The sequence below is a fragment of the Triturus cristatus genome, chromosome 4_1 (assembly GCF_964204655.1).
Source record: "Triturus cristatus chromosome 4_1, aTriCri1.1, whole genome shotgun sequence".
Lineage (NCBI taxonomy): Eukaryota > Metazoa > Chordata > Amphibia > Caudata > Salamandridae > Triturus > Triturus cristatus.
In genome coordinates this window covers 130,473,209-130,499,988 of record NC_140585.1, presented here as the reverse complement: position 1 = coordinate 130,499,988, position 26,780 = coordinate 130,473,209, and the positions used below count along the sequence as shown (strand labels likewise).

At 49.1% G+C, this 26,780-nt stretch overlaps 1 protein-coding gene across 2 annotated transcripts in view; it reads right to left on the bottom strand.

Moving 5' to 3' along the window:
* METTL17 (methyltransferase like 17) overlaps nucleotides 1–26,780 on the bottom strand; it is a 195,040-nt gene that overhangs the window by 103,756 nt on the left and 64,504 nt on the right. For both annotated transcript variants that reach the window (XM_085651776.1, XM_085651777.1), the window contains exon 4: nucleotides 1,992–2,091. In XM_085651776.1, coding sequence (XP_085507902.1) covers nucleotides 1,992–2,091 — 100 coding nt within the window. The remainder of the gene's footprint in view (nucleotides 1–1,991; nucleotides 2,092–26,780) is intronic.

The following is a 26,780-nucleotide window of genomic DNA, read 5'->3' as shown; positions in this document are numbered from 1 at the left end:
TTTACCTCGAGCGCTTTCGCCGAATGCAAATCGACATTATACCCACATTTCTATAGTATTTTATTGCCATGGTCATGATGTGAGGGCTCTTTCAATGCGCCTAGTGTAAAAGAGGAAGCATATTACTGCAAAGAGGCATCATTGTGCCGGGCCGGGAAAGTATAAACAGCTGAGAATAAAGGAGTGACATGCTCATAATGGAAACAGAAAGCTCTTCATTTTGCCCCAATTGTCTGTACTCCTTTCCCAAACAACGCGCCTTTTTTCTCCCTTTCAATACAAAGTTCTTTTTGGCAAAATGAAGTGCATTCATTCTGCCTGAAAGGGGCTTTTAAAGTTGAGAAGAAGGTGCGTGGCAGACTCTGGTATCTCCTGGCTTGGAAGGGGTATGGGCCGGAGGAGAACTCGTGGGAACCGGCGTCGTCGCTCCACGCCGACCGTCTGGTGGCGGCTTTCCATCGCCGGTGTCCGAACAAACCTGGTCCCGCGCTCATCGCCCCCTGAGGGGTGAGAGGGGATGTGCGGTCATGATTCGCTCCCGGTAAAGGCGCTGAGTGCCGGGTTCTTCGACCCCCGGGATGGATACAGGACAACCAATCCCGGCCATGGACTACAATTCCCAGACCCCCCCGGCTATCCCCGCTTCACGTGATTGGTCACGCGGCCATTAGGCATATAAGCCGGACACACCCGCAAGAGGGCGCCGAATATTCCCGGATGTATCCCGTTCTGTGTTGGTTCGTGCAGACGTCCTGTTCGGCGAGAAAACTACGTACCCTGAAGACCCAAGTCTCCGCATCGGCTTTCCTGAAAGCCTCACCCGTTTTGAGTCCAGAGAAAAAACCAACGGCTGCTTCTGCTGCGCGGTCGCGCTTCTCCACTCCAGGCTCCTCCGCGAGTAGAGAGCGGCGGCTCGACCCCTTCATCACCGACCCTCGGATTTCCGTGCGGCTCCTCCTGTGATCGCGCTCCTCAGCTCCCGGCTTCACCGCGAGTAGTGAGTAGCAGCGCGAAGTGCAACCCTCCGCCCACGGAATTTCGGGCTACTCCTTGTGGGGTTTCGCTCCTCTGCTCCTGGCTCCACCTGGGAGCATAGAGTGGCAGCGTACCCGCTCCGCCCAGGACTTTCCGGGCCTCAGCAATCCCGAGGTATCGCGCTCCTCGGCTCGAGGATTACAGAGCCTGGAAGTAGCAGCGCCAACGAGATACCTGGACAAGACCTCCTCGTACTCGAGGCAAAATCACCCCGTGGGAGCACCACAGCTCCGTGAGCCCACGGTTCCAAGTGACCTCTTACGAACCTCTCCGAACTTACGCAGAGGATTTCCTCACCAGCATTCCCCGTTGGGGTTGCACCACCTAAGCGGAACCTCCTGGACTCCCCGTGAGGAGGAACCTAGCCAGGCGCAACGCCCTTCCTTTTGCCCACCTCTCTTCATTTCCTTCAAAGAGGAGATTGATGCCACTTCCCAACCACAAGGCGGGAGGAGACGTCAGGTAAGCGAGCCACCCACATATGGGAACCAGGGGGATTCGCAGAGCAGGCTATCGCTCATAGTGTGTTTGTCTCATTTCAGATCTCCCTCCCAGCCGTCCCTATCCTCCCTTCCCTCGCTCACCTGCCTCCTCCGTCCGTGTGTGTTACACATCCTCCGGACTAGGGGCAGATGGGAGGTGGACCCTTTAAAGCATCAGCGTCATCCTGAGGAGAGGAAACCAGCGGGAACACAACACTGCCTCCTGTGTGCCTTCCCTCTCGGTAACTATCTCCTCTCTCTTTTGCCTTTTCCCTCTTTAGACTGTGCTATTCGCAGAGCTATGTTCAAGGTAAATAATCTTCATCAGATAACAGGTGGTGGGGGAATGTGAGGAAGTGGAATCGGATACAAGGGATGCAAATGTTTTCCTGTCTTGCAGCTCATTTTAACATCTCCTATCCCCTAGATATGGCAGGGAGATATTTCAGGATATTACCTCATTGGCATGCTTACCTAAGCTGCTGCCAGTGATATGTGTTCTTCCGCAGAGTGGTCATCACCTTTTGCTTCAGCGCCTCTTCCAGTGCCTCTTCACTCTCATCAGCCTGCAACACTAAATTGATAATAGAATCGAGAAATGAATGAGATTATGGTAACTAGATTTATTAACTAAGCTCATGAGCAACAGGGTTAGACTCCAAGGTCATGGTTTGTCTTGAGGGCCTGGGTCTGCATGTCACTTCTAGGACAACAGTGTCCAGCATCAAGTCAGCACCGGCCAGTGCCTAGATCATCATCATCTGTCCCATGCACTTCACATAAAGAAATGGAGGAGAGAAATGGGTAGAAATAGCTTAGGTGTGGTGACCTGAATGAAGAGACTGAAAATTCTGTTACAGTATAGAGAGGGACAGATATCCCATCATTTCACTTTGCTCTTAAATACCTTCTCAAGCACTGTATTCTCAGGGGTCTTGATTCAAGATCTCTAACCCATACCTAAAAGACTATCTTTTCCCTTTCTTTGTGCCTATCTTGTGCAGATCAGTGCATCTGTTCCCCTATAGGGGAATTATCCACCTCGATACTCTCAGACTTGTGTTTTCTAGGGAATGTAAATAAGTAATTCGGTTGTGGTACATCTGGAAGACAAGGGAAATGTTTCTCACAGTTGCTGGCCGTTGAATTTCTATGATTATCTACCTTTGTTGACAGCACCAAACTAGAGAACGACAGACCCATTACTTTGCTGCCTTTTCTGGGTAAACACGCAATAGGTGTTGTCGCTAACTATTTAGAAAACAACCACCTTTTTGATTCTTGACAACTGGGATTCTGCCTTGCACACAGCCCCAAAACGGCACTACCTCTTGCACCTATTAAACCATGATGTTTAACCAGGACAGTTCTGCTGGGCCCATCTTGCTGGACCTATCTGCAGCATTTGTTATGGCTGACAACTCTTATAGAGACTCTTGGTCTGATCGGTATCAAGGTCTTAGTAGCAGATTGCTTCTCTTCTTTCCTAGTGAGCCAGGCCAAAGTGGTTGTCCTTAAGTGCCTTTTTTGTCCCCTCCCTTTGCAGTCTAAATTGGGGTCCCCTTGGGCTCTTCTTGATCTTCCATGTGTTGTTTCTGTTCCCTGATATCTTTGATTGGGTCTTTTAGTAGTATTGCAATTTCATACACTTATGGTACAGAGACTGAACTCTGCAGCCTCTAACATTTTGTCTTCAAAGCAGTTAGCACTATGTCACATAATGCAAATAAAGAAGAGATCATGCTACGTTGGAACCACTCAAAGTGTTGGCCTCGCCCCTATGGTCTTGGTCCATTGGTAATTCTATTCCCATTGCAACAAAAGATAAACCTGGAGGAGTCTTAGTTGAGCAGGAACTATCTCTGTCAGTCCAAATTAATTTGGTTGTCTCGTCTTGATTCCATATTTTCAAATGTGTGAAAAAGATCCTCCCTTTTTAGGTCGAGCCTAGACAGCGCATGCGCCGTCGCAAGACCTGGAGTAAGCAGTATACTGGTGTGTAATCCCACCTGCCGCTTGCCGTTGGCTAACTCCTCCGTTGCTCTTTTTTCTAGGCTCTGAATAGGTTGGCTGTTCCGATACAAAGCAGCACCGACCAACTACGGTTTTGTTATGCAGTAAAGTGTCTAGGGCTTTCGTTTGGGACTACTTATTCTGTTTTGTGCTTACGGTATTTTATCACAACAGCGCCAAGCGCTGCACCCGGTTTCATGTTTTTTTCTTTTTATGTGCATTGCGGCCTGCTTCATGGGCCGCCATGCACATATCTTAAATATGCACGGGCGCTGCGCTTTATAGTTTAGGGCTAGCGCTGCGCCCGCTTTCATCATTATTGTCGGCTGCTTCTCGTTTTTTCCTTTCACATGTATACTCTGGTGTTCCTCGTGCGAATGATAAATGCGTATTAGCCGAATATTCTTTTTGCCTGTAGGTTTACCTCGAGCGCTTTCGCCGAATGCAAATCGACATTATACCCACATTTCTATAGTATTTTATTGCCATGGTCATGATGTGAGGGCTTTTTCAATGCGCCTAGTGTAAAAGGGGAAGCATAATACTGCCAAGAGGCATCATTGTGCCGGGAAAGTATAAACAGCTGAGAATAAAGGAGTGACATGCTCATAATGGAAACAGAAAGCTCTTCATTTTGCCCCAATTGTACTCCTTTCCCAAACAACGCGCCTTTTTTCTCCCTTTCAATACGAAGTTCTTTTTGGCAAAATGAAGTGCATTCATGCTGCCTGAAAGGGGCTTTTAAAGTTGAGCTGTGCCCACACAAAGGGGAGTCAGCTGCGGAGCCCTGAGAGTAGAAGGAGCAAAAGTTCGATGTTCATTACTCGATGCTGGTGAAGAGAAAGGCCGAAGGAGCCCCACATCATTTTGTGCGGCCGTTTAATCAGCTACGCTCACTTGTGCGCGTGCAAATACACCCACAAAAAAACAAGAATGTGCACACAGACAACACACACAATCACATCACACTAAATAAAAACGCACACACACACAAAGGCACACAGCACAAACGCACACACACACCACAGCACATATACTCACAGCAGACATTCCCAATGTTTGTTCTTGGCTAGGAGTTGATTTTTTTCCCCTTTTCGTTCTCAATCTCTTGCCTGCTTACAGAGGCACTGGAGAACAGCCCCTGGCCTGATTAAATGGGGCCCTTTCAATCGGAGGCAGGCTTCAGGATAATCCTTGGAAAGGTTGACAAAGTTTTCATTTCTTGTCACCCAATTTACATCGCATTCAGTACACCGCGATGCTGTTAAATTGCGGTCGTTACAACGAACGCAATGTAACCACGCGATGCCATTACAACGCAAGTCTTTACATCGACTTGCGCTAGATGGCGTGCTAACATTACAAATAGCCTAGACAGACCTGGAGTAAGCAGTATACTGGCGGGTAATCCCGCCTGCTGCTTGCCGTTGGCTAGTTTCTCTGTTGCTCTTCTTTCTTGGCTCTGAGTTGCTTGGTGGAGGTTAGCTGCATGAGCCAACGGTTTGAGATACGAGGCGGTAGAGGGAACATTTAGGAATAAATGACTGGCGGGGTTCGTTTACCAGTGTATAGCTACCAACCCCCACCAACAGCCCCCCATCTTTATTGTGCTTTAAAAAAGCGGAACATTCCAAAACCTCAATATAGGAAACATATTGTAGGTTTGTATATCTGTGAATGCCTGTAAGACTAGCTGGCATGACATGATTGTTGTTTTCCACAAAGGGTGGTTCTACTATGCAGTAAGAAAACAAGCACTTGCTATGCAATAGGTCTCGCATTTGCGAGAGTTTGAGCCATTGGCATTGTAAATACCAATGCCTTTTATTTCTGTATTTTAAAAACCTGCAAGCGGTGCGTAAACATGCACTTTGTACTTGAATCGTCGCTTATGAGAAGCAACGCTGGCAATAACTATGCCTCTTTTACTGCCAGCCTTCCTTTTAGTAAGCAAGGACTAAAAGTACAAAGGGCGTGTTTATGCACCGCATACAGCTTTTCCAAACACATAAATAAAAGACATTGTTGTTTACAATGGCAATAGCTCAAACTCTTGCAAATGCGAGACCTATTGCATTGCAAATGCTTGTTAGCTTAGGCAGCTGCCTAGTGTCAGTATGCACCCTACCTAGTCTGGATTATTGATACATCTTATATCAAGGCCTGGCAGATTCCTCCTTGGTGAAATTTCAAAGAATTCAGAATCTGTCAGTACGGGTAATCTATGGACTCCATAAATTTCACATGTGACTTATTCTAAGATTATGCTCCACTGGTTTCCAACTAAACAGTAAGTGATGCTTAAAGCTCTTGGTATTATAGGATTTTCAACCAGACAGAGACGTGCTTACTTGCTGGTTCACGCATTATTTTCTACTAGACCACCACACTCCAGTTCGTAACTTCTTTTCATACTCCCACATATAAACTTTTCCAGTCTTGTGGGCCATTCGCTACGGTTTTTTGGCCCCCAATGGTGAAATAACTTACCTACTTGACTTAAAATGATCTCTTCCCATTTCTCCCTTAGGACGATCCTAAAACCTTTTCATTTTGTAGAGGTCTATCCTTATTTATTGATTTGGTTAGATTGGGTACAATGACTCATCCACAAAAGCACAAACAAATTAAAACAAGATAAATTATATACAACGAATATCAACCTAAAACTACATAGGTGGTGCATAAAGACGTAAGAATAAAGTCACTGAGGATCTTTTATAGCAGGCAGACTGTAAGAATTTAGCCAATGCTAATTCCAGACGAACACAGAGGTTAGTTGTATAAATCCTTAGAACCACCTTTCATTGAACAATTTCCAGGTACCGGCATAAGGGAAGAATCCACTTAAATCTTAATTTGCAGTACGACCCACAAAAAATAAACAAAATGTTCCTCACTAACAGTTGAGTGAATACAAGCTGGACAAGGGAGAGGGACTGGGTCAACAGGAGACTATTTGGAAGTAAAATAAGCCTAAGAGAGAATACCAAGCCTTAATTTAGTATATAATGCTCTGGTTGTTCAAAGGGTTAATGGTATTCAAAGGTTTCTCAAAGAAAAGATAACTCAAGTTATCCGAGAGACGACCAGAGGCACAATGGTATTACAGAAGGAACTGCAGATGCTTGCACAGCCCCTTCTGTGATATTGATAACGCAGGCACACAGTTAGCGCTAGCTTACTCATGAGAAGGTGTTCCCTCATTTGCATGGTGTGAGGCCCAGAGAAAATGAGGGAAAGTGTTTACCTCTGCGCCCACAATGTATTATAGACAAGGGTGAGAACATACGCAGGCCTATAGGAGGGGCACTCACGGTGTTTCAAAAAAAGTGGTGCAGTAGGGGTAACGCGAGTCCCACGGACTCCCACCTTTGACATTACTTTGAAGGCAGGTGCAACCACTCATTGCATGTATGTTGTTTTTTGCAGTTGTTTACAGAGTTATGTACAATTTTTTTTTTTTTAAGTATGTCTTGTTGTGTATCGTGAATAGATATTTTTTGTGCTATTGTTATATGCAAATACACTGCTTTTAGTACCCCAGTTTATGAGTTTGGGGATTTGCTTTGTAAAAAGATTAATAAATAATACTTTGAAAGTCTTTACCAGACCAGTAACCGATCAATAAGCGTACTGGCTAAGTTAGACATCTATTGATTCCCACATGTGACCAATTTGTCTGTTTCACTGAGTTCCTGCCCAGTTCAAGTAGGATTAGTAGGGCTAACCCCTATTGTTATATACAAGCTACCCAGGGTTAAGCACAGGTAAATTTAGTGACACTTTGTGGTTCACTCTGCAAGAGACTGTGGCTGTTGTTCGATAAGGGCAGACACCCCAGTCAACCAGCAACCCAATTTCTCACATTGGTCAAAACACAATTTGGTCCCAACCGCACCTGAGCACCATTATCTGCGTAAAACTGGATTATATTGTAGAGTAAATCTGATGGCACTCGCATGTTTTTGAGAATCTCACAGAGTTTAGACCTAGGGATAAGGACAAAGGCGGTCCACAGATCCACAAATACCACATAGAAGTGGCTGCGTTCAATAGCAATGATTTCCCACTTGTTTAACAGAAAGTGTAAAACTTGCACTACGGTGTTAACCTTTACATTGAGACCTGCGTGGAAGTGCGATACTATCAGATTTTCCTCCATCCCCATGTTTGGAAGTGTGATACTTTCTGATTTTCCACCATCCCCATGATAACTTATCTAATACTGGTTTACTGAACAGGTTTTGAAAGTTAGTGCAAATCGTGGGACCACTCTACTCTTGATACAGCCATTTACTTTCATGTCATAAGTGTAAAGATATATATTGCATACATGGCATTGGGGGTTTACCTCAAGTGTCATGTGTTGACCTGTGGGACAACAGCTGGGGTTCTCAAGAGGGTAGCACGGCTGTGGAATGCATGTAAATAGGAGGTGTCATCTCATGCAAGAATGTAATACAACAAACATCATATGTGAACTGATGGCTCAAAAAGCGAGGGAAAAAAACTCAGAACCAATTCCCTTTCCCCCCGAAAACACCCCACTCCATACTTTCCCCCCAGAAACATTTGTCGCCCCCCAGCCCAAAAAGAACTAGGTGAGAGTCAAACTAAAGTCTCCCATTGTGACCGGTTCAGGAATATCATACAAAGGTTGAACTCCTGCACGGTTTTCTCTAGCTCCAAAATACAACCCTCTGCCCAGGAGATCCTCTCAGAGAAGCCACAGTGGTCCTGGCGTAAAAAAGAGACATTGATTCCAACCTGCCTGATCTTAGATTGGCCTGAAAAATAGTCGCAGAATCTTCTGTTCCCGGTGGCCCAGTGGACCGATCATCGACTTCTAGCAACTCATGGGGCCTCTAAGTTAAACTGTGAATAATCAATTTTGCTTTGCGCTTGGGAAGTGGTGGGTTTTTCCCATTGCAGAGGTGCTACAACAGCAAAAGTAATGACAGTGGCCGTTGAATTTAGAGTGCAACAGGTTGGAGGAACATATGTCAAACTCAGGCTGCCAGTGCTTGCACCCCACAATAGTTAGTAGGAGTGGGGGAGGAGCTAGGAGCCTACATGAGATAGCAACAGGTTGGCCAAGTCTGAAAACAGTGGTGGGGACTACATCTGCTGGTCCACAGCCAGCTTGCGCCACAGTTCTCCACGGTGAGGAGAGCATGTGTAGCTGTAGATTACCTCAGGGACACCATCAAAGGAGATACAGTGGTCCATGCTGGAATACCAGAGGGACCACACACGTCCCCCCCGCCCCTGAGGAACAGCAGATGGCAGCCACTCGCAGGCTGACAACACTATAGGCTGTTGATGTCTACTAGAAACTATGGGTTGCAACTCAGGCGAGTCGAGAATGATGCGAGGAGTCCCTTAAAATCTGCGTCTGAGATCACATCTGGGTCCAAGAATTACAGCGGAGCCAGGCCACGAGGCAGAGCGAAGTCATCTCTCCATTGAGTCCCCAGGAGCAGGCAGCATGTGGGGTAGGGGGCATGGGCCAACAATGCAGGCTCCAAGACGCAACACCCCGCTGGCCACCTCACCGATCACACTAACACCCCTGGGTGGTCGTGCTAGCCATCTTGGTGCCGCCTCATTGTTCCCTGTAGGAAGTTGGCTCTTTATATAGTAGGAGAGTAGGATCTGCTTCACATGTTTACCCCCACTTTTTGCTGGTGTTTCACTGTTTTTCGACTTTAGTCTGGATGGGACCCTGCTATTCAGGGCCCCAGCCTAACTGCTTCCTCTCTAAATTGATTGCATGTACTTTAGGTAAACCACATATTGGATCCTGAGGTACCCTTGTGAGTCCCTAGTATATGGTATACTATGTACCCAGGGCATAGGTACCCCAGAGGCCTACCAATGGCTGAAGCATGTATTATGCCACCCCTGGAAAGCCACCCAAAATGACACCACAGGTCTGCTACTGCAGCCTGGGTAAGGTGGTGCATGCAGCCCTTACTGAGGTATAGGTTCACTACACCTCACCCATCACTGCACATACAAACCTAGCAGTCAGTGACCTCTGACCCTCTGGGCCGGTCACACCACCTCGCTCCGCGCACACTCCCTGTGGGTGTGCCCAGGCTGCCACGACCCCGCCGCTACCCGCAGCTGTGCTCCTGACCTCTGGTGAGGTCTCAACCTCCGTAGCGCAGCGCCGCTTCTCCTGCTGTCTGTTGCCTCTCCCCTGGTGCCCGCTCCGTGACCTGTCTCCTGTGTATTGTGCCTTGTGTCCCCTCTGAATATCGCTGTTTCCTCTGCTGCCCTTCTGTGCCCAGCCTTTGCCCCCTTACTTGTCCTGTTTTCTGTTGGCCGCTGTTCCCTTGCTGTGCCCCCGCCGCGTTTCCCGCCACCTCCCCGCTCCCCGCCGCTGCCCCCCTGTGGCCCCGCCCCCTTCCACCAGAGAGCCTTCCCATTCGCCGCCCCGCTCCCAGCTGCTCCTCCCTCGCTCCGCCCCCCCACTCTCCTCTTATGGCAGAGTGGCAAACGCGCAGCGTTGACGCGCAGCGGGCGCGCCGTTTGTGCGCCGAAGGTGCGCCAAAGGTAAGCCCGTCTGCGCCAAGACCGCGCCGAGCGCCAGACCCCCTGGCTCCCGCCGTCGCCAACGCACCCGCCTGACCTACGACGCCACCAACCTCTTCGCACTCAACACCGGCCGGATCCAGGGCTGCTACCGGGCCACCCCGAGACGGACCTACGGACCCTTCAGCTGCCGTGCCTGCAAGTTCACCTGCATCCGGACCTGCACTACACCCTCACCTGCCAAGAAGAGCACCAACATCAACCACCTGAAGTGCATCCTTCTCAACACCCGATCCGTCCACAGACACGCCGTCCAACTCTGGAACCTCCTCGACACCACATCTCCAGACGTCGCCTTCCTCACGGAAACCTGGATGAACGTCTCCTCAGCTCCCGACATCGCCATCGCCATCCCGGACGGATACAAGATCACCCGGAGAGATCGCGTCGCCAACCAGACTGGAGGAGGCATCGCCATAGTCCACAAGAACACCATCCACATCACAACCACAACCGACGACACCCTCAAAACCGCCGAACACATGCACTTCCAGATCCACACCGATCCCAAGACCACCCTCATCTACAGACCCCCGGGCCCACGCACACAATTCAGCGAAGATTTCGCCGACTTCATCAGCCCGCACGCCCTCCCCTCCACCGACTACATCCTCCTCGGGGACCTCAACTTCCACCTGGAGAACAACAACGACCGCAACACCACCACCCTGCTGGACAACCTCGCCAACCTCGGTCTCAAGCAGCTGGTGACCACCCCCACCCACTACGCCGGACATACACTCGACCCAGTCTTCTCTTCCAGCAAGGACATAGTCTTCAGCCACGCCACCGGCCTCCACTGGACGGACCACAGCTGCATCCACTTCAGCTTCAGAAGGAACACGACCCACCACCACCAACAGGCCGCACGCAGAAGCTGGAACAAGATCACTGCCGATCAGCTCGCCGCATCCCTGAGCCAGGACCCCCCCGTATGCTCAGCGAACCCCAGCCAGGCCGCCAGCAACCTCACGAGGTGGATCAGCAGATGCGCCGATGACCTCGCCCCCCTGAGGACCCCACCCAGTAGACCCGGCAGTAAGAAAGCACCATGGTTCACCGACGAACTCAAGAGCTCCAAGAAGAACTGCCGAGCCCTCGAGAGAACCTGGCGCAGAGACCCAACACCAGACAACATGACCACCCTCAAACTCGCCACTCGAAAACACCACCAACTGATCCACGCCACCAAGAAAACTGCATTCAAGGAACGACTGGACAACAACGCACACAACAGCAAGGAACTCTTCAACATCCTCAGAGAGCTCTCCAACCCCAACGCCGGCAACAACGACATCACCCCATCACAAGACCTCTGCAACTCCCTCGCCGCCTACTTCCACAACAAGATCGCAGACATACACAACAGCTTCAGCACAGAGCCGACGAACCCCACGACCGCAACGGCACCCCCCACCACCATCCTCCACGCCTGGAACCAGATCAACACAGAAGAAACGCAATGCACAATGAACTCCATCCACTCCGGATCCCCAACCGACCCCTGCCCCCACCACATCTACAACAAGGCCGACACCATCATTGCACCCCACCTACGAGACATCATCAACACCTCCTTCGACACCGCTACCTTCCCGGAGAGCTGGAAGCACGCCGAACTCAGCGCTCTACTGAAGAAACCAGCAGCAGACCCCACCGACCTCAAAAACTACCGCCCCATCTCGCTCCTCCCGTTTCCAGCCAAAGTCATCGAGAAGACCGTCAACAAGCAGCTGGCAACCTTCTTCGAGACGAACGGATCCCTCGACATTACGCAGTCTGGCTTCCGGGCCAACCACAGCACCGAGACCGCCCTCATCGCAGCCACCGATGACATTCGAGCCCTGCTCGACAACGGGGAGACCGCGGCCCTCATCCTCCTGGACCTCTCCGCGGCATTCGACACTGTCTGCCACCGCACCCTAGTGCAGCGCCTCGACAGCGTCGGAATCCAAGAGGAGGCGCTAGAATGGATCATCTCCTTCCTCGCCGGAAGGACACAGAGAGTCCGCCTCCCCCCGTTCAGATCAGAAGCCACCAAAGTCATCTGCGGCGTCCCCCAAGGCTCCTCGCTCAGCCCCACCCTCTTCAATGTCTACATGAGCCCCCTCACGGCCATCGCACGCCAACACAACCTCAACATCATTTCGTACGCTGATGACACCCAGCTGATCCTCTCCCTCACCAACGACCCCGCCACAGCCAGAGCCAACCTACACGAAGGGATGAAAGATGTAGCCGAATGGATGAAGAACAGCCGCCTGAAACTAAACGCAGATAAGACGGAAGTCCTCATCCTGGGATCATCACCCTCCGCCTGGGACGACTCCTGGTGGCCCCCCGCCCTGGGCAGCGCACCCAAACCTTCGGACCACGCACGCAACCTGGGCTTCATCCTGGACTCCTCCCTCTCATTGACCAGACAAGTCAACGCCGTCTCCTCGTCGTGCTTCAACATTCTGCGCATGCTTCGAAAGATCTTCCGGTGGATCCCCACCGAGACCAGGAAGACGGTTACACAGGCCCTCGTCACCAGCCGACTGGACTACGGCAACGCCCTATACGCCGGAACGACTGCCAAACTCCAGAAGAGACTCCAGAGGATCCAGAACGCCTCAGCAAGACTCATCCTCGACATCCCCCGACACAGCCACATCTCCGAACACCTGATAAACCTGCACTGGCTCCCAGTCAACAAGAGAATAACGTTCCGACTCCTCACCTACGCACACAAAGCCCTACACAACCAAGGCCCGAGATACCTGAACAACCGCCTCAGCTTCTACACACCCACACGCCAGCTTCGCTCGACCAACCACGCCCTCGCCGCCGTCCCCCGCATCCAAAGAGCCACCATGGGAGGAAGATCCTTCTCCTACCTGGCCGCCAAAACATGGAACTCCCTCCCGACCCACCTCCGACAGACGCAAGACCACCTCGCCTTCAAGAAGCAACTCAAGACCTGGCTGTTCGAGCAGTAGCGGACCCCCCCCCCCCCTCCCCAAGCGCCTTGAGACCCTCCGGGTGAGTAGCGCGCTATACAAATGCCTTGATTGATTGATTGATTGACTCCTATGGCAGGCCTTAACAATCCTGAAGGCAGAGTGCTTGGTTATACGTGAGAGGGTGCCCAGGCATGAGCTGAGCCCCTCTGCAGCTTTCGGAATCCTTTCTCCGGGGTGGTCAGTGGTGCAGCCTGACCATATACTCTTAAGTGCATTATATTTTAAACGGTTAATGCTAACTTTGGACTGGCTGCACGGAAACATGTCTTGTTTGGTATCAAACACCTTGGAATCATACCCCCGCACCAGTAACTGGTGTGGGAGTATGATCCCACCCTTCTAGAGGGAGAGACATGGCAGCACTGGTATACCCGGTAGAAATCTAATAGAGCCCTGGAATCACAAAATGGATGCTGCAGCCACAGACACAAGTCTGGCCTCCTGCTGCTGACCGAAACTCTGGCAGGGGAGGCCTGGACAATAGGTTTCCAGTCACAGGGAGGTGTAACCACCTCCCAGACAGGCTTATGTGTATTAGGGCTGGGTGGGAGCACTCGGAGTGCTTTGAAGTCCTGCACTGTGGGCACATTTGGTGTCCCTGTGCATAGTCCAGCTCAAACCGGTTCAGGGGCTTCCAGCCCCTGCTCTGGCGCGAAACTGGACAAAGGAAATGGGTGTAGCCACCCCTCTTTCCAAACCCTCCCATAGGTGGGTCCCTAGAGCTAGTCCAACCCTTTCCTTAGGTATAAGTAAGGAACCTCTGTAACCAGAACTTTAGATATCCCTGGACGAAACTCTGCAACTGAATCCTGGAACTTCGACACTCTACTCAAGACTAGAGGACTGAAGAAATCTCCCTTGGGGTCAAGGAGTGACTCCCCTGCTTGGCAGGCACCAACGAAGCATTTTGCCGGTCTGCATTTCCGAAGCTCCCGCCAGACTCCAAAGTATTTGCAGCCCAGGAAGAGGATTTCCAGACATCTCAGAGGCTGACCCGAGTCCCCAGCAAAGCTGAGACCCGCAGCCCTCGTGAGTAGCGTGGAACCGGAACTCCTGGTCACCGTGGACTTTTGCAAGTGCATTGACTTCTCGATGTCTCTTGAAGTCGTGCTTGGGGTTACTTGTAGCCCCCACCTCGAGCAGCAGATCCACCAAAGAATGTCGGCCTAGTCACCCGGAGTGACCCGTGGGCCGCCATTTTTTGTTTCCTCTCGCGGTCCCTTCGCGATCCCTGGTCCGTTGACTGGTGGGTCCCTGAAGGGGTAACTTTGATTTTCCTTGGGCTTCCCTGGTTGCTCCAGAAGTGCCCTGACTCTCAATCAAGTGGTGAGTCCCTCAGACCTTGCTGGTCTGCACCGAAGCATCTTTCTCATTTCTGCGTGGGTTGCTGTTGCCAAGGCTTGTTGTGTCCAATCCGGGCACCAACGCTGCAGCACTCGACATCCTTTGTGGGACAGCTCGAATCCAGCTTTTGGTCGTCCTCGACGCCTCCTGGTCCTCGTGGCTGAAGAGTCAAGCTTCACCTTCTTCACCTGAAGCACCTGACATCGGTGGGCATCCGTCTATCACCTTCCTGGTGACTGGCAAGTGACCCAGACTCTGTCCCCTCTGCTTTCAGGTTCTTCTCATCTTCGATCCAGGCTTGGATCTCTTCGGACACTTCTCATCTTCCTGGCAGCAGCACTTCTTTGCCAGCTCCCATTGAAATCGACGACGCTACCCGACACCATTTGACACCTATGCACCCGGCTTCCCTGGGTGAGGTAACACGAGTACTCCGGTGCTCCCGTGGATGTTGGCCCTAGAACTTCCTAAGTCCCAAAGGGTTTGGTTCTAGTTCGATTCTAAGTGTCCCTAATCTATAAAAATCTAACCGTGACTTTCCCCATAGAAGCTAACGGAAGTTAAAGGCTGTGTTCTCACACTGCACACGGTCCCTGTGGGTCCCCTGTGTCACTACCTTGGGTGGTTCCTTGGGGTCCCAGCGATTCTACAAGCTCTAGGCCTTGTGTCTAGTTAAGCCGTGGTTCTTATACCACTATTTTAGTATATGGTTTGGCTCGCCCCTAGGGCCTGATGTGTATTTGTGCTGATTACTGTCATATTTGAAGTGTAACTTATGTGTTTTGACCTCTAGCCTGATAAAGAGACTAGGAGGGTGTGTTTAGAAATAAATACACATATTTTATATATATATATATATACACCTGGTGTGGTTATCTTTCATTTAGGCATTCAAGAGATTAGACTGGTAAAACAAGCTGCTTTACATTCCTTCAAGACTTAGCCTGAAGGCTGCTCTCCATAGCTACCACTAGGATAGCTTTCAATAAAGGTTGTCTTTAACCTATAACCAATAAGGGGTTGTTTGGACTGGTACAAGGTGCCCTCTATAACTAGCGGACAGCATATACCAGGCCAACTTCTCACATATAGGATATACCAAAATGAGGTATATCGTGCAAAGAGTCCAGGGGTTCCCTTATGAATGAACAGGGGCTTGCTCTAACTATCCCAAGGTGCTCTTCTTGGGGGTAGTGTGGAATAGCAGCCACAGGCTTATCAGAGAGAAGTGTTAGACATCTGCAGATACACACCGTAGTCAATAAATGATGCACACAACTCAATACGGAGAACCATACAATTTTATAAAAATAACACGTATCTGTATATATATTTAGGCACCAGAATCAATACAATCAGGTAAGTACGTTTTTCAAGAAGAATACTGTTGCGTTTAAAAAGTTGAAGCTGCAATGTTATCTTATGGGAGGAAAAATAAATAAGGCATTCAGGTACAGTACAGTGACTTATGAAACCAATCTCCTGGACTTAAGGTGAGTATGAGCCAACGTCCAAGGAAGCATCAGCAGGTCACCTCCAGAGACATTGGGGCGGGTGTTTGCAGGGGTGCAATACAGCTTTGGGTTCCCAATGTTAGTTATTGGAGATTGGTCTGCAGGTTCAGACTGGGAGGCCTGTTGGGTTGAACCAATTCGAAGGGCTCAAGTCTTGCGATGCTAGGGGACGTGAGGACAGCAGTGGTCCTCTTCTCTCCTCTAGCTAGGGCAGACGGGTGCAGAGGGTCTTTGGAGGTGCCGTTTTTTTTTGTCTGGCAGCACTCGTTGTTTAGGGAGCCTGCAAACAGAGGCTGCAGGTATTGTCGGAGAGCTTACAAGGGTAAAACCAAGCTGGACTCGGTCTCTTGAAGGCTAACACTGTTGGCCCACTTTGACTCGGGCTTGGGGGCTCAGGTGCAGTGGTGCATGGAGGGATTAGTATTTGCCAGTTCCGGAGTCCTTGCAGTTCTCTTTGGGGTGCCTGCAGGATGCAGGGGATCAGCTTCACTGCTCCTTAGGAGTTCTTGAGTGTTTACTGAAGGCAGGCAGTCCTGTCGTACTTTGCAATTTGGGACCGCGTAGGAGGCAGGGCCCTACCCCTGTCCGCGCCAGAGGCAAGCCCGTCTGCGCCCGTCCGCGCCAGGTCGCCGCCAGCCGCTAGACACCCTGAATGTTTGCAGTCATCCAGTCCTGCTATGATTCCCACACGGATATACACACGTGAGCAGTTGAAATCCTTAAATAGGGTGAGTTCTAAGGGCCTATGCTACAATCCTTCTGAGGGCCCCTTCTCATGTTTGCAATGTAAGTTTCAATGCATGCATTGTTATTGTCCTACTACACTACCTCCTCTACCTGACTGTATCTGCCTACCCAACTCCATGAGGTCAGAGTCTATTAGCCATCCGCTTCCGGGTGGGCAGCCCAAAGCATGGCACTGCATCTTAGTCAATGTTAGGTCCCTGCCTAGACATTCCGCATATATATGGGATATTCTCACCGACCAGAAGCCCGACATTAGATTTATAACTGAGACCTGGCTCAAACCATCCTCCACCCCGGCCATTGCTCTAGCCTTACCGGAATGCTATCGCATTCTTAGGCGTGACAGAATAGGTAAAATAGGTGGAGGTATAGCCATAATTCATAAAGAATCACTGGCTGTTACCATTCTTGATCAGCTGGGTACGGAAGCATTCGAATGCATTGTGTTCAGACTAGACCTCTCTACACGATGTATCTGGAAAGGCGCATTAGTATACAGACCGCCTGGCTCCATATTAAATTTCACTAATCAGCTACTTGAATTTATCTCCCCCCATCTTATTACTACACGTAAATTTATCCTACTTGGGGACTTCAACATCCATAGTGAAGATGCCTCTAACCAAGAGGCTACCCTGTGCCTACAGGATCTAGCTGCAGGGGGTCTAGAGACTATTAATATTGCCCCCACACATATTGCTGGGCATACCCTGGACCTCATTCTCTCCAACTCTTTGGATATTAAATGTGGTGAAACGATACCACTTACTTGGTCCGATCACTCTATGATATATTTTCAAGTGTTGGGGCCTATGGACCCTGTCCCGGTGTCAAACACCTCTAATACACGCCATTACCGATCCTGGCATAAATTAACTGCCAACCATTTTTCCCTACCATTCTCAGAGTGGGATAGCACATTAGAGGATGTAGATCAACAGCTCGATCTTTTTAATCTGAGAGTTAGTAATTTATTGAGCGAAGTAATTCCTTTCAAACGCCTCAGATTTTCACCTAAAAGCTCCGCCTCTGGCTGGTATACGTCGGATTTGCGTGCTGAGAAAAGCGCCTGTAAAAAACTGGAGCGGTCATGGCGCCGCTCACACGACGAACATGCTAAAATCTTGTATAAGGCAGCTATGACAATTTACCATAAAAATGTTAAATTAGCCCGTAAATCCCATATTGCAGCAACTTTGGAGCAGGCGGGCAATAATGTAAGGCTACTTTTTCAAATTGTACATGATTTTATAAACCCCAAATCTTGCCAGACTAAGGATAGCTTCTCCCAGTCACTATGTGACAACAGTTCCTCCTTTTTTGTGCAAAAGATTGAGAAGATTTATCATAATATCACCTCATCCAATACTTTTGCTTCTAGCGCTGCAGAAATTATGCCACAACTTACTACTGAGGGACCTCGTTTGACTACTTTCCCCCCTATCTCTGTTACCGAAGTGCAAATTCTTTTGGAATGCACCAGATCTGGATCCCCACTGGATATTTTACCTGCTAAAATCTCTTCCCGTTTTGCGGCCCTGCTGGCACCCCCAGTTTGCTCGATAGTCAACACTTCTTTAAAATCTGCGACTCTCCCTCTAAAATGGAAACATGCCCAGATCATTCCTATTCGCAAGAATTCTAACATCTCCCCGGATGAAGTATCAAACTATCGTCCTATTTCGTTGCTCCCTCTACAGAGCAAGATAGCGGAGAAATACGTCAAACATCTATCTGCTTTTCTCGAGTCTTGTAAGGCTCTGGACGTCTCTCAGTCAGGCTTCCGTGCTAAACATAGCACTGAAACAGCTCTGGTGGAGGTTGTGGATAATATCAGAATGGCTCTGGACCAAGGTCAAGCGGCACTTCTGGTGCTGCTTGACCTATCAGCAGCTTTTGACACCATTTCCCATCAAATCCTCCTACAAAGACTCCAGGAGATTGGTGTGGAGGGATCTGCACTTAGTTGGCTGACTAATTTTTTGTCTAACCGTACTCAGCCAGTGGCAATGGGGCCCTTTACATCGACTCCCACACAGGTTACCAGAGGCGTCCCGCAGGGCTCATGTTTGAGCCCCACCTTATTTAACATCTATGTGACGCCTCTGGCCAAACTGATGAGACCTGGGGTTTAACCCCATTTCCTATGCAGACGATACCCAGCTCCTCCTCACCTTCGATAAAACGAGATCCGACACACATACCATCTTCTCTCAGGGCATGTTGGCTATTGCCGCCTGGATGAAAACCAACTATCTCCAGTTAAACTCTGAGAAGTCTGAGATCCTATTATTCGGAGGTGCAGACATCTGTTGGACACCTAGATGGTGGCCTGAGGAGCTGGGTAAACCTCCTGCTCCTAAAGAGGTAGTCAAAAACTAAGGCATTAAGCTTGATAAAAAACTCACGATGCAAACCCACGTTAACACCATTGTAGGGTCTTGCTATCACATCCTAAGTTTACTTAGAAGAGTTTTTCCATTGCTTCCTAATTCCACCAGGAAGACTTTAATTCAAGCATTACTCATGAGCAAGATAGATTATTGCAATGCTCTTCTTTTCTCTGCTCATGCCGCCTCTTTGGACAAACTGCAGGTTGTTCAGAACACGGCTGCTCGCCTAGTTACTGACTCACCAGCCAGGACTCCTTCACAGCCCCTTCTGCGGGAATTACATTGGCTATCTATTAGGAAAAGAGTGCATTTCAAAATTGGTTGCATGATTTTTAAGGCTATAAATGAACTTAGCCCTCACTATCTTGCTAAGAAATTGGTAATGTATCACCCTATATCCTCCCTCAGATCGGGTTCGCAGAAACTGCTCTCTGTTCCTAGAGTTAAGAAAGCTCGTTCAGGTGGCAAGGCTTTCTCATATCTGGCTCCTATTTTCTGGAACAGTCTTCCTCTCTTCCTTCGTATGGAAATGCCTCTCTCCCGCTTTAGGAAACTTATGAAGACTCATCTTTTCTAGCTTCCTGACTAGTTCGCTGTTGCTAGCGCAGAGATATCCCCAGGGGTGATTCAGCGCGATATAAAATTATAAATCAAATCAAATCCCGGTATTAGTGAACCGCGAATGGTTAATGCGGTATGTACAAGTGGTTTGTATAACGTTTTAGCTATGAATGCGCTGTGTATACATTATTATACATCACTACGTGGGTTCCATCTTAGAGCGGTGGCCATCTTATGGTTGCCCTCACATAGGCTACATATCATGAAGCAAATACGGGCCTTTTAGAGCACATGTGCCTTCCTTTGACTTTTCTGTGACCTGGGCAGCTTGGCTCCGCTGCCCCAGGTCAGTCCGGTCTCACGAGCTCCCCGTCCTCTGGCCACCTGTGATTAGCATCAGGGCTTGACACACCATAAAACCTTTTCATCCTACACGAGCCTCCAGCTAATCTCTTTCACACCTGACTGTTCCTGCTTTATGGCTTGTTTTCCAAACAGGAGATGCTCATGTTTATTGGGGCCTATCGATATCTGATGTGGGATCTGAGCCTTGCTGGGTAAATAATTACGGGCTGGCTTAACTGGAATGTGGGATGGTCATCATGACTCTGCCTTTTCGTTTGAAATGTATACATTTGAATGACCATGCCATAAAACAAGGAATGTATGCCTGAGGCAGGATATTTTGTATTTAAGGAGAAGCCCGTTTCTGTGATTTTCAGCAGTCTCCTAAGAACATACACGCTGTTGTACTTCTTGGATACCTGTAATTGGTCTGCAGCCAATAAACTGATCTTTGACTTCATCCAGAAGACTCGTGTTTCTGTAGGTCTGAAACAGGAAGAACCCGAAGTCATAGGGTGTGTTCCCCTGCACCGCTGGGCTTAAAATTCCCAGTACTTCAGTCCTCCTAGCCTTTGGAGGTACAACAGCTTGCAGGACGAGACGTGTTTAGCGCAATTTGACGAGGAACAGCAGACAGGCCAGCAGGACTGGTGCCAACTCAGTCGCTCTTCTTCAGTCTGATGCTTTCACAGCTCGTCATGTCCTTCTTCTAGGTCATCAGGATCTGCTCTTTGGGTGCCAGGGACTCCCATAAATACTGAATTTAGTGCATTAGGAGAGTGCAGGGAAGTAGCCACTACCCATATGGTCACCAGGCCCCCTATGCAACCACTTCCTGTGGGAAAAGGGCATAACCCTGTCCCAGACTTCCTAAATGTGCCATTACTAAAATGACTAACTCTGAAAAGTTGCCTCCACTTCAGGAAGCCCATCTAAGGGGTGGTACTGGTCTGAGGGTGGACACACCTATCTGACAAGCTAATTTTCCCACCTGTCCAGGTGCCAAAGGGCTCTCGACAAAGGGGGTTTGCTTCATCTCCAGTGAGAGAAGCCAGATGTGCACACCAAAGGCGGTGGGCTCTTTGAAGCTCCTCTACCTTGCAATGCTAATCTGCAGGTCATCCTGTGGGTGGGGGTGTAAGCACCCTCTGCCCGAGCAGGCTTGGTTTTTGGCCTCCTGAGGGGGGGACAGAATCTTGTCTCTGGTGGCATCAGCATGGGTTTGTTAATACGACATGTTTGATACCAAACAACCATACTTTCAGTGAAGCAATCTTGTAACTGAGAAACTCGTTTTTACCAGTCTCCAGCACATGTACTTAAAATGGCTTCCATGTTCCCCTGTACTGGCAGCAATAGAGCAGACCAGCACAGGGGTATATTTGCTCATGCAGATATGTCCTCACATGTAGTACAGAGCACCCTGCCTTAGGGCATGAAAGCCTGCAGTAGGGGTGACTTACAGGGGGTGCTGAAGGGATGGCCAATTGAGGTACAATTGCAGTTTTTGGGTAAGAGATCTGGCACTGGACACCTGGTAAGTAGGAATCCAGTGCACTCCCAGTCAAAATCACATCAAATACCAGGCAAAAAGTGGGAGTGACCATGTCAAAAAGGGGCACTTTCCTACATTCCCCTGCGGCCTTCCCAAGGATCCTTTTTGGTCTTGCTGTAAGTTAGGCACAAGCATTTGAGCACTTTCAGTCAATAGGACTGGAAGCGGTTGACATCAAAGTCTTGAGCTGGATTTTGGTAAGATACCTTGATGGTCAAGCCTTTGGAGGCAATGTGTATCCCCCAATGCATAATCAGTATGAATTCTATACCCAGAGTTGATAGAACTAGTCACATACTACCACTGGGTTCATTCAAGATTGGTTCACAAGATGGGTTGAACTTCCAACCAGAGGGATTATAGCTATTTCTCAAGTCCCACTGGGTGTGGTGATTCTAGGAGTCTGTCCTTCTTACTTGGTAGAGGTAGCTTTATCTGGCAGTTGACTTGCAATTACCCTCTAGCTAGAGTCCTTCAGTAAATGAGTTGTAATAAGTGAATCACAATTAGAGGTCATTTGAGCAAGTTCAGTATTGGCTATAGCAGTATCTATTTTAGTAAGCTTACTGATATAGTCTGGTGGTGTATTCACTACTACCACTACCTCCATTTTTAGAGCCTTGGTCAAATTAGAAATATCTAATGTTGACTTGTGTGGTGTATCTGCAAGCGTATGCTTCGAAGGACGGTGACTACGACACTTTACCTCCAATCTTTTGCAGGCCCTGCGGGTTCAGATTGTATACGCATAAGGGACTCGAAGAGGATTGAGCATATTACTATTGGGTCCAAGTAAACATGGTCATTCGGGGCTTTAGGCCCTTTTCTAATTAATAGTAGAATGAAATCGGTCATTGAGGTCATATGCAAGGGCCGGTATGTTTTCTTTGGCGTTTTAGATTTCTTTCAAACATTTACACAAATTTTTCTCCTTAAGTGTTAGGCCCTTTACAAGTTTCTTGTGTTTTTAATAGTGATTCAACCTCTTTTAATAAATCATCCATGGCGTCATTGTTTAATTTTCAACAGTGCATTTGTTTAGTTTCTTTGAGGTTTTGTCCCAACAGGGCTTCCACAGCCTTTCTTTTACTTATAACAATACTGAAAATTTGGAAACAAAATTTAATCAAAACGTACAGCAAACCTAATACCAATACATTGATGGATAGCTCACACTTTGAAAGCTACACACACACCGTAACAATTGACAATCAATATCAGAGGAGACTACACCTGTAGACAATTGAGTTATTAATTAAGAGGGTCACTACCCACCTCAAGTAATAACCACAACCCTTCTCTGGGTGAACCCTTAAAGTCACTCAATTAACCTGAGGTCAATCCCCTGGCAGCTATGGCACAAAGCAGCTTAACTTATAGCCAATGTGCAAAGTAATTATATAGTACCAAAACAGAAATAAAGTTATGATGCGACACAAAGATGTCACAAGCAATTTGAGATAAACAGAAAAAAACTAAATAAATCCAATAAGAATAACCAGAAATATGATTGTTTTAAAGATAAAAGGATCCATGAAATAGAAAGCACTAATAAGTAGCAAGTGTTCGCGAATGACTGGGACCTATGCACGGTTTCAGGCCAACAGCATCGGAGCGCATGCAGATGCATTATGCGGGTTCGTCCTGGTCCAACATAGGCCCTCATTATGGTGTTAGTCAGACCTCAATCAACAGCCTGTCGGTTGTGGTCAGACAGACATCTAGGGCTGCAGTCTGACCGTGGCAATAAGATGCACAGCGGTCGGAGGCAGTATGTGGAGGGACCAAATGACGATTCCGACAGGCTCAAGGAGCCCTTCTGACCGTTGGTCGGAAAGTAATCACCAACAAGGCTCAGGCAGCGCCGTAGGGATAACGATGTCCCCTTCAGGCAGCCTTTCAATGACAGGATGACCGCTATAAAAAGGCTGTCGGAAACTGACTTTAGGGGCCCCTAACAGGGTCTCTGTCTGTCTGCGGCCTCCACTATGAGGCCTGGGGGGCACTTGTGGTGCCCCCCCCAAACATCCATACACCGCGTGCCAGGCACCTAGTGGTGCCTGGCGCATGGATGTTTGCAAACATCCATTTTTCCAATGCGGTTGTGTTGCGGCCCTTTTCTGGCCGAGGTACAAGCCGCAATAGAGAAATTGTTGTTTCCGACTACCTCATGGGCATTCACATCCTAGTTTGTCAGATGCAACCTCCAACTACTAGTCAGTTGGATTCCATTCCAACACAATGCCGGTCGGATGCTCGTCCGACCGCCATTGTAATCAGGGCCTAAGTCTCTGAGCTGGAAGTGAAAATCCTCCAGCGGAGCAAGATTGCAGGCGGTGTCCACCAAAGCCCACTAGAAGCTGTGTAGGTGTTGGATGAGATATTGCTGAAGCCATTTGTTTTGACAGAAAAAACTCAGAGCAGGAGTAATTCAATTTTCGTGTCTGACAAAGTCCTTGCGTCGGACATTCTTTTTGTGCTTTTGCACCTACCTTTGAACCAACCCTTTTGTATTGGTACTGTACTTATTCTTGGATCATTTTGCCTTAAGTTTAAAAAATGTATATCCACGGTCTTCCTACAGAATTTGTCGTGATTCTGGTGTCAATTTACTCATTAAATCTTTCTCTGTTTATTGTGCTGTATTTTTACTTTTTTTGTTACTGCTATATACAGAACACATTTTTCTAAGTTAAGCCTATGAGCTCTGTGACATACCTACCTATGGGAGGGGGGTGGGTGGGGGGATCTAAGCTCAGATTACATTTTTGAAGCTGCCTTTTACCTTAACAAGTCTGTGGCCTTAATCCTTGTGATGGACTCCCATCCACACCAATGAATAATCCACTTTCTAACACACAGCCTATAGATACATTGCATGAAAATGAAAATATTATTATTTTCCTTAAAGGTCCAGAGGAAAGAAGGAGAAACAAACAAGGTTCAATTGTGCTAAATGTACTGGCCATCCCACATACAGCTGCTACAGAAGCAGCTAAGAAAATATAAGAAACGGATATTGAAAATATTCAGAGAAAGGTTAAATAATAGACAGCGACTTGGAACAGTATAATACTATTTTTGTAGTATAATCTTTTGTAAGGTTCTGAATTCGCACAGACTGCTATAGATTCTGACTAAAACTTTTATCATCCTTGAATCTTACAGTCTGAGCTCTGTGTCCCAAACTAGGAAAAAGATTGCAAAAGGAGAAGAAAACTTGCATGTACTACCACCGAGTCTGGAGCAGACAAAGGCTCGCTTTTGCCCTGAATTGACGAATTAGAAAACATGTTGCCATGCATGCCAAGAACCCGCAGTTGTGAGCACCAGAAGCAAAGGCCAGCTGTTGTGTAGGCTGCCAGGGGGGCTGCTGAAGTGGCGAGACATTTGCTGCTGACCCCGACCGAACTAAGGACAGGACAACACAGATTTGAGCTCGGCGCTCACCAGTGACGTAACGAAAGATTAAGCGCCCCCCCTGCCGTGTCCACGGAGGAGCCCCCACTCCGGATTCAATACGGAGCGCTCAGGCCTAGTGACCACACCGTCATCCGCTTCAATCAACACACATGCACAGACGTCACCCAATGATTACACTGACACTTTCTTTGTGGGTGAAGAACTGCTGCAGGTTTATTTCATACAACATAAGTATGACAATAAAATTGGGTTATCTTACGGGCGATCCAGGGCAAGCAGCCCCTAGCTGCTCCGCCCGCCTGGTGAGCCAGCACACACGGTGGGTCGATGCCCGGCAGTGTGGCACATATTTATTTTCAGATCATCCACTGGGTCACGTGATCTGTCTCCTACTCCCGCCCCTTCCGACAGGGGCGGAGCGTGTTGTGGCACACCCCCGGTTGGTCAGGCCCCCCAACCGCCCGAAGGACTAACGGGGCGCCGTCGCGGTCTTCCCAGAACCCCCTTCGGCTCCTGGACCTTGGCTCGGGCACCCTTACTGTGCCGGACAGGGGTACCCTTACTGTACCGCCTGTCGCAGAGGTACCCTTACTGTACCCGTCTGCATCCAGATCGCCCTGTAACTCCGCCTGCAACGCAAAAGAAAACATTAAAACATTCCAATAACGCGCTGTCTCCGCCACGCAGGGTAAGCGGAAAGGGTGGGAATACGCATGTCCGAGCTGGAGCGGCACGCAGCAAGCAGAGGAGGAGCTGGGCGAGAGGGACGCCTAAGTAGGGGGGCTAGCCTCGCCCCCCACCCCCAACGGCCCGCCTCCACCTGCACACTGTTGGGAGGTCTCCTCCCTGGGCGTAGCCTCACGCGCGAGGCAGAAGAGGGGGAAGGCTGCGACGGGCGGCCACTAGAGAGCTGCCCTGCTGATGTCCCACTGCGTGGGACGCGGGCAGCGGCATTCGTACTGTGGGGAGGGGGCCCCCTGCAGGTCGGGCCCCCCCGCACCGCTGGGGATGCGGGGGCCTGTGTTACGCCCCTGGCGCTCACCATTCTCTTTGTGGCTCCGCATGTCATGTTGCGCCACAGAAAGGGAGTCTGTGAAGCAAACCACTTCCTGACCATGCCATGGGGACTTACACTCTCCTTGTCGCTGGCAATGAGATGTACAGAAGGCATGTGTGACCGCATGGGCGTAGGAAGTATGGGGGACGCGGGGGATATATCCCCCCCAGATTTTGGAGTGGGGGGGACAAGGATGGGGGGGACGAGGGGACAAAGGAATTTCCCCTCTCCCTTCTGTTATCGCAGGGCCATTAGCACGCGAAAGCGCTACCTAATGGCCCTGCACTTGACCTGCCTGGAGTCAGAGGCCACCCGCCCTCTGCCTTTTGTTATGCTGCAGGAAGGCTCAGCCGGTCTGGGAAGGGCAGAGAACGGAGAAAAAATAAACGCTGTCTCTTTTCCTTCATGGCAAGGACCGTGTCCACTACTCCTGACCTGCCTCTGGCGGCTGCCCTCCTCTCTTTATTCCTCCATCTCTTTCTGTCTCTGTCTCGCTCCTGCTTACGTGCTGATTTCAAGAGGCAGCTCTTAAGGTACTCTCTCTTGCCTCTCCTTTTCTTTATTTGTTCCCCTGTGAAATTGATCCAAAAAAAGGCTAAACACTTTGGCTGTAAATGTCCTCACTTTCTGACCGTTTTCTATTGAAAAGAAAAACCTCGGAATGGAGAGAAAAAATAGTTAAATACCTAAATAAAGCGATACA